Source organism: Lactuca virosa, chromosome 4 (assembly GCF_052849685.1).
Source record: "Lactuca virosa cultivar CGN04683 chromosome 4, Lactuca_virosa_CGN04683_v6, whole genome shotgun sequence".
Lineage (NCBI taxonomy): Eukaryota > Viridiplantae > Streptophyta > Magnoliopsida > Asterales > Asteraceae > Lactuca > Lactuca virosa.
The window spans coordinates 231963429-231974730 of NC_136429.1; the positions used below are offsets into that span (position 1 = coordinate 231963429).

The window sequence follows — 11302 nt, forward strand, 5'->3', positions numbered from 1 at the left end:
TTTTTAGGTTAAATTAGTTATGTCATCCTCAACATATTCAACATTGTTGTCTTCATCGACAAAATATTCACCGTCATCACTATAATCAGACTTGTTTTCCTCATTCACTTAATCACCAATAAAAGGATCTGAATTCTAAAAGTCATGAACAAGCTCCACTTTTATATTGATAAGATTTTTAATGATCTTCCTAATATGATTCAAAATCATCCTCAACTACATCCTCCATAGTTATTTCCTCATGAACATCCTCCATTACATGATCATCGTTAATCCATCCTTGTAAATTTATGCCCTCATCATCCAACATCTCCAAGAAAAGTTTCTTACTGCAAGAGCTCTCACCATAACTAGTTTTCATATCCCCCTCCTATAATATGGTGACCCTAATTATGAGATACTATCACAAAGAATCATTCATCATCATGTGGCTGGTTATTGTGTGGTAACTGGTAAATGATTGCTCTATTTTGGAGATTGTTGTGTTGGGGATGGTATTTTTTGTTTTTCTGACGTGCAAGTTCATCATCAACTATATTCTCATTGATTGCCCTTCCACTTGGTTTTGGAGACATAAGATAAGTTACCAAATTTGTAGTCATGTGATCAGTGTACACATTTATGAGCTTGTTACCACCTATACATTGAGATAGATTAAGGAAATCATCATCATTCCCTAAATCCATTAGTCCAAATCCAATCCTATGTGGGGTATTCTGAAAAGATAGAATAACATAAGGGGACAACATAACCTAGTTCACACATTATTGTGTCCATCTCTTATAAACTGCAAACTACTCAAGCAAATAAATACCAAACCTTCCCATCAACATATCTTATGACTAGAAATTTAGTAAACCTCCCACCATGACGAAATTCTATGAAAAACAAGGTAGGATTAGCCCATGATAAACAAAAACACAAAACCAGAAGCTATAAGTTAGTAGATTTGTTATTTGAATTTGAATTTAAATAGATTTCATGTACTTAATGGAGAGATGACAACTTACCGTATATGTTAATGGTGTTAAACTGTATATTCAATAGACGAATGGTCCATATCTGAAACACCATTGTTTGCAAAATACAGAGATGATGAAAAACTTTTATGATTTGTATTAGGATTTTCTATGGACAATGGATGAGATTGAAAAAGAAGGAAGTCGAATGGGTAACGAAAAAAGGGTATTATAATTGCAAACATAGCCTTTGGGTAATACATTATGGCGATAATGATTAGGGAGCATTGGAACAAATGAAAAGACAAAAGTACCCCCCACACAAAGGGCATACGAGGATGTTAACATACTTTTTTTAATGTGTGTTAAGTAGAGGAACTAAATCCACAATGAAAGTAGACCAAAAAGACCAAAACCACAATTTTGAAAGTTGGACACGATCCAAAAAAAAACAGCAAACAACGAGGCCGTTTTTGTGATTTTGTCTAATAAAAATTTAGCATTTCATTTTGGTTTCATTTTGTTTCAAGTGGATATTTGCCCTAAGAGCAACTATATAGTTTAATGGAATAGTTGAATGATATGAAATCCTTAGTTGACATTGGTTGGAGTAAACTCAACTATTATGAAATGTCATCTTGAAGTTCAATGAAAAAAATAAACTTTTTAATCCTTATATAAATGTCATAAATTTGGTTTTGTAATAAATGAATTTTTTAAATATGTTTCATTCAACTTTGTAGAGTTCAATGCATTGTTCGACAAAAAAAATGTTAATGTTGAATGAAAAGTAAAATGATGATATGTCAATCCATTAAACTTTATACATGTCAATGCATTGTGGATGTCTTAACCTGTCGTGAATCCATTCGTGATTATAAGCAATTTGAATGATTTAAATAAGGAATCCAATGTGCATTGATTTACTACCAAATATTTTTTTAAAACGGTGTTCATTTATAAAATAATTGGAATCATCATCAAGTAAACGAAGACACTGGAAAGTCGATCCTCATCAAAGGAGTCATAATATAGAATTTGCTAGTAAATAATCATATATCATTTCATGATGGGAACCATCAACAAGTAAAAGAAAACTTCATAAGTTGATCATAACAAAGTATTTTCAACTTATAAACATGATCAAAAAGGAGCAGAAAAAGGCTCCTTCAATTTACTTTGATCAGGCGTAGACACAACACCGATCACAGAACACTGGCAAATTGCTTCACCAGTCGTAGACACGCCTTGAAGCCTGTAAATTGAATCCTTTCTATCAATAACCATTGCCATCTCTTCAACTCCAATAACTGGTTTCATACCCTAAAACATTCATATCATGAAATCAACATCTTTCTTCTCTTAATCACACAAACAATAACATCATCCCTTTATTTACCTCATTGAGGATACGAGATGCTTCAGATGGTTCATTTTCTTTCAAAACACCAACAGCAACTTCCTGTTTATAACAAACAAAAAGAAACTGAAACTTAGAATGCAGAGAACATGTTCATGCTTTGAAGAAGATGTATCATATATATGTACCCGTGCATGGTTGAGTTCAACTTGGTTCAAGGTCTTGGGTTCGGTCTCAATTGGGCAACAAAAGGTAGCCATGGGTTTTTGTGAAGAAGGATCGGGTGTCATAAAGTATAAATATGTATATTTGGTGATGGGTGTTTTAACTTTTAAGTGTCTATTGAATCCAGGTTGGCAAAATAAAACGAAGCCTATAAAGTATTCACGGACCATTTGGAGATCTTAAATTTGACGAATGCAGATCATGAAATAGACAAAGGGGGCTCATTTCATTCATATCCCGTGCCATAAGTACACTAAATTAAAATGAAAGGACTTTTGGATATGTTTTATATGTCGTGGATCGATTTGTTGACAAGAAAAAAATATAAGCTGGTTTTGTATCAGAATCGATATGATGTAGAGTTCTAGACCTCTTTTACGTGACTGATAATTGTATAAATAATGTTACTGATTATTCTTTTTTTTTATTATTGATTAAGTTATTTGAGTCATATTTTATTTCTAACTGCTTACACGAGCCAAACTTTGCTTTTGAATGATACAAGCTTCTAAATTATTAGATTTAAAACTTCGTTTTTTATATATTAAAAATGATTGTGAAAGGCTGCATGTATTTCATTAACTGATGGGTATTTATAATATAATGACCTAACAAAAACTTTTATAATATAGTGACCCACAAGTAACTATTTTATCTAAATAAAATCAAGAATTGGTCAATATGGAAGATATATTCAAACTTCATATATTCATAATAGTATGTTACGAATCAGGGCTGTGTCCTGAGGGTCCCATGTAACTAATCAAAATTTCCATATTAGTGTAAAAAAAATTAATTAGTGTGAAACTGAAAGAAAAAAAATTATATTATTATTGAAGTTCAAATATATAAACAAAAGTTGATACGGTTGAATTGGTCCAACACGTCTTATTAAGGTTATGGTTCTAAATAGGGACGGGCCTATAAAATGTTCCAAAATGTCATATGCAACTATTCGGTTTTTTCGTATTAATGTAAAATAATAATAACTAGTGTGCACCTACAAAAAACCAATTATATTATTATTGAAGATCAAATATATAAACAAAAGTTGATATGGTTGAGTTGGTCTAAAGCGATGGATTAATGTTATGCTTCTAAATAGAGGAAGACATATAGAGCGTCGTAAGGGGTCCTGTGCAAGTACAACTACTAGATTTTTTTGTATTAGTGTAAACAAATTAATTAGTGTGTACTTACGAAAAAACAATTATATTATTATTGAAGTTCAAATATATAAACAAAAGTTGATACGGTTGAGTGGGTCCAAAGTAGGGATGATAGTGGGTCCAAACCCGGACCGGTAGACCCGTACCCGGAAAATCTGGGAACCGGTTAACGATATTTTGTGGGACTGAAAACCGGACCGATATATAAGAAACGGTTTCGGTTCGGTTTAGGATAAGGTACCGGGTAAAGTGGGTCTAGAACCGGAAAACTCGAAAACATCAAAATGGGTCGGATGGAACCGGATAAAGTGGGTCTAGAACCGGAAAACCCGAGAAAACTGAATTTTTTTGCTAATTACTTAGTGGTTGAATGTTGAAAATTTTCAACTTTGATATCCCAACTTTGGGGGACTGTAAGTCATTGAATATTAAACCAAAAATAACAAACTTATAGTCAAAAATCATGTAAAAACTCTAAACTATACGTTGCAAAAAACCTCATGATAATTCGACTTCAAACGAATTAGATATGCATGTTTTAAAATTTCACAAAATACAAAAATAAAACTGAAAAACAGAAAATGCGCAGCTTTGATATCCCGACTTTGGTAGACTATAAATCAATGAATATGAAACTAAAAATGACAAAATTAAAGTCTAAAATCATGTACAAACTCTATACTACACTTTGGAAAAAACAACATGTTATTCCGACTTCAAACGAATTAGATAAGCATGTTTTAAAATTATCACAGAATACAAAAAAAGCTGAAAAACATAAATTTCCAGCTTTGATATCATGACTTTGAGAGACTGTAAGTCAAGGAATATAAACCAAAAAATGACAAAATTATAGTCTAAAATCATGTACAAACTATAAGCTACACTCTGAAAAAAACCTCATGTCAATTTGACTTTAAATGAATGAGATATGTATGTTTTAAACTTTTCACAGAAACCGATTCCGGCCCCTAAAACCGGTTGCGGTTCCTAACACGGTTCCGGTTCTTAAACCCGGATTACCCGGACCCGAAACCCAGATTACCCGGAACCCTGATAGAGCCAGGACCGGTTTTACATGTTCCGGTTCTAACGTTTCCGGTTCTGGTCTGATTCCGGTTCCTGTCCGGTTTTCCGGTTCTAAATCTCATCCATAGTCCAAAGCGTACGATTAAGGTATAGTTCTAAACAGGACATACCTATAAAGTGTCCCGAGGGGTTCCATTCAACTACTTGAGTTTTTCGTATTAGTGTAAAAAAATTAATTAATGTGCACCTACAAAAACAATTATATTACTACTGAAGTTCAAATATAGAGTAAATTGCACGAATGCTCCTTTAGCTTTACAGTTTTTCCCTAAAATGGTCCTTACGAAACTTTTTTCCTTGAGATGGTCCCTATGGAGCAAACCTTGCACACAAATGGTCTTTACCGTAGATATCCGTTAGATGGATCCGTTAAGTTAAAAGAATTTTAGATAAAGACTATTTCTGCCATTTTGTGAAACTTGTTTAAGGACCATTTGTGAAATTTTACACAAGAACCATTTGAAATATGTACAATTTTAGTCTCTTACTTTTTTTTTTGTTTTTTGTTTTTTGTTTTTTTTTTTTTTTACTTTTTCGACCTTTTTTTTTCACAATTTTGTTATTATATATTTTTTAAATATATAAATAATTTTTGTTGTGTAGATTTTATCTATATATTTAAATTACATTACATAATTAAGTATTTTTATTTTCTGTTTTTTATCTAAAAATATTTGAAGCGTAAAACATCACTTTATTACTTTTTAATTTTTATATGATGTAAGTTTTAAGATTTATCTTCATTTATCTTATACAAATATATTTATTTTTATGAAAAGAACATGATGTGTTATTATAAAGAATAAATTATTATAGAAATAATAGTATGATACTATTTCATTTTAAAAATATAAGTATGTGGTTTTGAGTTAAAAATAAAAATATGTTTCAGTTTTGATTTCATAATATGAGTATAATAAATTTCATATTACTTCGATATAAAAAATGTTATATTTAATTTAAAAAAATTATTTAGTTTTATCAAATTTTAAATATATTCCTTAATAAGACATAAGCTTTCCAACGCAAAAAAAAAAAAAAAAAAAAAAAAAAAAAAAAAAAAAAAAAGCCGTCTGTTAGCTAATACTTAACTATGCTGCTACAAATGTTAAGATAATTAACCATATAAACAATATGATATTACTTCCATTTAATTTATTTTATTTAATAGAAAATAAAACAAGTTAATATATTTATATAAAATGAATTAAACAGAATTAATGTCATATTAAACGGAATTAAACATAAATAATATGACATTAATTTCGTTAAAAAATTTATTTTCCATTAAATAAAATGAATTAAGAGGAATTTAATGTCATATTATTCATATGGTTAATTATTTTAGCATGTGTAGTAGCGAAATTAACTATTAGCTTACAGGCATTTTGTAATTTTGATTTGAAAATTTTATGTTTAATTAAGGAATATATTCAAAATTTGATAAAACTAAATAATTTTATAAATTAAATATCAAAATTTTAGATCGAAGCAATATAAATTTTACTGTACTTATATTATGAAATCAAAACCGAAACATATTTTTATCTTTAACTCAAAAGCACATACTTATATTTTAAAATAAAATAGCAACATACTATTATTTCTATAATAACGCATTTTTTATAATAGCACATCATGTTTTTTTTTCCATAAAATAAATATTTGTATAAGATAAATGAAAATAAATCTTAAAAATTACATAATATCAAAATTAAAAGTAATAAAATGATGTTTTTACGCTTCAAATACTTTTAGATAAAAATAGAAAATAAAATATTCAATTATGTATTGTAATTTATATATTTTAGATAAAATCTTGACAGCAAAAATTATTTATATATTTAAAATATATATAATAACAAAGTTGTGAAAAAAGAGGGCAGAAAATATAAAAAGAAAAAAATGAGAGACTAAAATTGTAATATTTCAAAGGGTTGTGTAAAATTTCACAAATGTTCCTTAAGCAAGTTTTACATAATGGCATAAATAGCCCTTATCCAAAATTCTTTCAACTTAACGGATTAATCTAACGGACATCCACAGTAAGGACCATTTGTGAGCAATGTTTTCTCCGTGGGGACCTTCTCAGGGAAAAAGTTCCTTAAGAACCATTTAGGGAAAAACTGTAAAGCTAAATGACTATTCGTTTAATTTACTCTCAAATATATAAACAAAAGTTGATATGGTAGAGTTGGCCCAAAATGTAGGATTACTGTTATGGTTCTAAACAGGGGCGGACCTATAGAGTGTCCCGAGGGGTCCGATACAACTACTGCATTTTTTCGTATTAATGTAAAAAAAATTAATTAGTGTGCACCTACAAAAAAAAACAATTATATTATTATTGAAATTCAAATATATAAACAAAAGTTGATATGGTTGAGTTTGTCTAGAGCGTAGGATTAAGGTTATGATTCTAAACAGAGGCATACCTATAAAGTGTGTCGAGAGGTCACATACGTCTACTTGATTTTTTCGTATTAGTATAAAAAAAAGTTAATTAGTTTATACCTACAAAAAAACAATTATATTATTATTGAAGTTCAAATATATAAACAAAAGTTTATATGGTTGAGTTGATCCAAAGAGTATGATCAAAGTTATGGTTCTAAGGGGCGGACCAATAGAGTGTCCCGTGCAACTACTCGGTTTTTTCGTTTTAATGTAAAAAAATTAATTATTGTGCACCTACAAAAAAAACAATTATATTATTATTGAAATTCAAAATATAAGCAAAAGTTGATATGGTTGAGTTTGTCCAAAGCGTAAGATTAAGGCTATGGTTTTAAACAGAGACAGATCTATAGAGTTTCTCGAGTGTCCCATGCAACTACTTGATTTTTTCGTATTAGTCTAAAAAAAATATTAATTAATGTAAACCTACAAAAAAACAATTATATTATCATTGAAGATCAAATATATAAACAGAAGTTAATATGGTTGAGTTGGTTTAAAGCGTAGGATTAAGGTTATGGTTCTAAACAGGGACGAACCTAAAGAGCGTTCAGAGGGGTTCCATGCAACTACTTAATATTTCTGTATTAATGTAAAAAAATTAATTAGTCTGTACATACAAAAAAAAAATTTATATGATTATTAAAATTCAAATATATAAAGAAAAGTTGATATGGTTGAGTACTTGAGTTTGTCCAAAGCATAAGATTAAGGTTATGGTTTTAAACAGAGACGGACCTCTACAGTGTCCCAGCAACTACTCGATTTTTTCGTATTAATGTAAAAATAATAGTGTGCACTTAAAAAAACAATTATATTATTATTATTGTAGTTCAAATATATAAACAAAAGTTGATTTAGTTTAGCTGGTCCAAAAAGTAGGATTAAAGGTTATGGTTCTAATAATAATCTATTTGTATTTTAAATTTACTCATGTTTTGCATTTTCACTCTTACTTGAATGTTATTATGACAATGCCATTATAACTTTTCAAATAAATCGACATAGACGTTGTATATTTATTTGAATTTTTTTTATTTGAAAACTTTCGAGTCTTGTTACTTACTCACTTCCATTCCCATTCTTATAACTTATCTTTAGTTTTGCTCATTTAGTTTACATATATTGAAACATAAAACATATCTTGAATGATTGAATCAATTGGTTTATACCTAAATATATTAGGTTGGAGGGAGTGGTGCCACAGAACCGCACTCCCTCCTTTGACACATAGGAGCCACATTATTTTTACCACACAAAGTGTGGTTCTTTACCACACCCAGGGAGTGGAAACCATGGTAGTGAAAGAGAGAGATGAGAGAAATGAGAAGAGAGAGAAAGACACATGAATAAAGAGAGGGAAGAAAGAGGATGCGGCCATTTCTAGCTACACTGCGGCCAAGACCGCACCCGGGGGCGGTGTTTGCGGTTGACGTGGCGTATTCACGGTTTGGAACCGCACTCCACACCCTAAAATCGACACTTCTTATTCCTATATCAAAACTATCCAATAAATTAATATCAAATTTATCACATTATATACAATCATTCTTTCAATATACCATACAAAAAATCTCGTTTCAAAAATCAAGTAAAAACTGTCACATCTTATCAAATTTAATTAAATACGAAACCTAATGTTTTACAAGACCATACCTCATTTGATGAAGCCATTGGACCAACAACTGCGAAATGGCCAAATGGGTATATCACATTTATTCAGCAGAGCCACCACTAATGGCGTATCGGTTGATGAGCCTCAAATACAAACAAAAATCTCTCCGGTCACGGACCACTTGACCACCTTCACCACCGCCACGTGTCTCTCCCCCTCCCCCTTCCACTCCGCCATTTAAGCCTCCGCATTCTCCTCCACAATGCTTCACAGTCTCCGGGGGATCAAACAGAGATGAACACCATGCTGAAAACGCCACCGGATGCTGCCATTGCCATACCCATAACCATACCTGCAGATCACTCCGCTTCTCCTACTAAGCTTGCGGCGGAGGTCGACTGCGCCACCATGAGTAGCAGGAAACTTCCGCGGAACTACGACGTGATGCATTTGGCTTTACGGCTTGTTTGTGTATCGGCGTCGGTGGCGTCCGTCGTCGTAATGACCTCCGCGAAAGAGAAGTCGACGATCTCGCTCTACGGCTTTAACCTCCCTGTTTACTCGAAATGGTCCTTCTCCGATTCCTTCGAGTAAGCCCCATTTGTATTAGCCTCAAACATTTTGCTTAAATCGTATCGGTAAATGTCTCTGAAGTATGCAGATAAGGTGTTTGATGAAAAATTTCGTATAAGATCTTCGCATTTCCATTGACAAAAATGTTATCATGTTGATGAACAGCTATTTGGTCGGAGTATCGGGAGCTGTAGCAGTTCATTCATTTCTTCAACTGCTCATAACATCAAAAATGCTGCTAAGGAAATCTTCGGCAATTTCTTCAAGGAAACATGCATGGCTGATATTTGCTGGTGATCAGGTAAATTAATCCGAAATTCTTTACTTTGATCTATGAATCAAACAATTAGTTGAGAACTGATAGTGATGAGTGATGATTAATCGATGATCGATGAAGCAGGTTTTTGCGTATGCGATGATGAGTGCTGGATCGGCTGCATCAGGAGTCACGAATCTGAATCGAACAGGGATCAAACATTCATCGCTACCAAATTTCTGTAAGCCGTTACATAGCTTCTGTGATCGTGTTGCTGTTGCAATCGGATTTGGATTCTTCAGCTGCTTCTTGCTTGCCATGTCTGCTGTTCTTGATGTGGTTTGGTTGTCTGAGTACTGATTAGTGAAAGGCCGTGATTATTTATTAAGAAGCCAATATTGTTGGTATTGGTATCAGAATGTTAACTTATGATATTGGTCAGGTAGTGAGGTCGTTTGGATTTTTATGTGTTCAAAAGTTTAATTAGAATTTCGGAAAAGGAGAATAATGAAATAATGTAGGTGATTTTGGAATAGATGTGGTTGGATAATTGCGCAAAGTGATGAGTTTGTGTAACTTTAAATTTTGGTTGGAGTTGATATTGTTTTGAATCAACTAAAGAGTAAGTTTGGGAGAATCAAGGGAGAATGACTTATCAAGTTAATTAACTTTTTGGTATGTTCTCATATGGGTAACTATCTTTTTTTTGTACACATTTAGGTAACATATGACCATTATGACCTGCTGTAGCAGGTTACATCCTAGATGTGAACACTTTCAACAAGTTCGTTACCTAGACGTGTACAAAAAAAGTAGTTACCCAAATATGAACAAAACGAAAAGGAAGAGTAAATTACACGAATGGTCCCTGTGGTTTGGGGGAATTTTTGTTTTTGGTCCCTAGCTTAATTTTTTAACTCCGATGGTCCCTACTGTTTGTATTTGTTGCACGTTTGGTCTCTGTTTTACCTAAAAAGACTATTGTGCCTTTATTAATTTATTTTTTAATTAATTTTAATATTTATGTATTTATTTTTTATATATTTAAAAAAATTAATAGACCCTACATATTTGTGTCTCCTCATCGTAAACCTGAAACCACATTTGAGAAATTTAATTTGGGTCTCACCGGTCACTATCTTATCTCTCATCATCCTCAACTTCTATTTCTTTTCCATCTTTAGTGACATCGACGTCTTCACCATGCCTTTTGTTTTGGTCCTTCAACTGTGGCGAACCAAAACCATAACCCACTGTCTCTTCATCTTTAGTGGGTTCACTGGGTTGTGGTGTTAATTCGACGGAGTTGAAGGACGGAAAAAATAAGGGATGGTGAAGACGTCGATATCACTAAAAATGGAAAACAAATAGAAGTTGAGGAATGATGAGAGATGTGATGGTGAGTAGATACAGATATGTAGGGTCTATTAATTTTTTTAAATATATAAAGAATAAATACATAAATAAGAAAATTAATTAAAAAAAATTAATTAATAAGGGCATAATAGTCTTTTTAGGTAAGACAGAGACCAAACGCATAACAAAAATAAACAGTATGGATCATCAGAGTTAAAAAAATAACTTAATTAAAAAATAAAC

At 31.6% G+C, this 11302-nt stretch overlaps 2 protein-coding genes across 2 annotated transcripts; one reads left to right on the forward strand and one right to left on the reverse strand.

Annotated features, from left to right (window-relative positions):
- Positions 1–1986: 1986 nt before the first annotated feature.
- LOC145168754 (uncharacterized) lies at positions 1987–2661 on the reverse strand. The gene is made up of 3 exons (XM_079087466.1): positions 2508–2661; positions 2359–2421; positions 1987–2282 (listed from the first exon to the last, which is right to left on the reverse strand). The coding sequence occupies exons 1-3, from the start codon at positions 2607–2609 to the stop codon at positions 2103–2105; spliced, it is 345 nt and encodes a 114-aa protein (XP_078943592.1). The 5' UTR covers positions 2610–2661; the 3' UTR covers positions 1987–2102.
- Positions 2662–8929: 6268 nt separating this feature from the next.
- LOC145168755 (CASP-like protein 3A1) lies at positions 8930–10292 on the forward strand. Its single transcript, XM_079087467.1, has 3 exons — positions 8930–9464; positions 9613–9748; positions 9848–10292. The coding sequence occupies exons 1-3, from the start codon at positions 9169–9171 to the stop codon at positions 10061–10063; spliced, it is 648 nt and encodes a 215-aa protein (XP_078943593.1). The 5' UTR covers positions 8930–9168; the 3' UTR covers positions 10064–10292.
- The last annotated feature ends 1010 nt before the right edge of the window (positions 10293–11302 follow it).

Coding starts and splice junctions, on each gene's coding strand:
- LOC145168754 (XM_079087466.1), bottom strand. CDS start 2,609: ATGACACCCGATCCTTCTTCACAAAAACCCATGGCTACCTTTTGTTGC. Junction 2,422..2,507: donor TTGAACTCAACCATGCACGG/GTACATATATAT, acceptor TGTTATAAACAG/GAAGTTGCTGTTGGTGTTTT. Junction 2,283..2,358: donor CATCTCGTATCCTCAATGAG/GTAAATAAAGGG, acceptor TGAATGTTTTAG/GGTATGAAACCAGTTATTGG.
- LOC145168755 (XM_079087467.1), top strand. CDS start 9,169: ATGAACACCATGCTGAAAACGCCACCGGATGCTGCCATTGCCATACCC. Junction 9,465..9,612: donor TCCTTCTCCGATTCCTTCGA/GTAAGCCCCATT, acceptor GTTGATGAACAG/CTATTTGGTCGGAGTATCGG. Junction 9,749..9,847: donor TGATATTTGCTGGTGATCAG/GTAAATTAATCC, acceptor TCGATGAAGCAG/GTTTTTGCGTATGCGATGAT.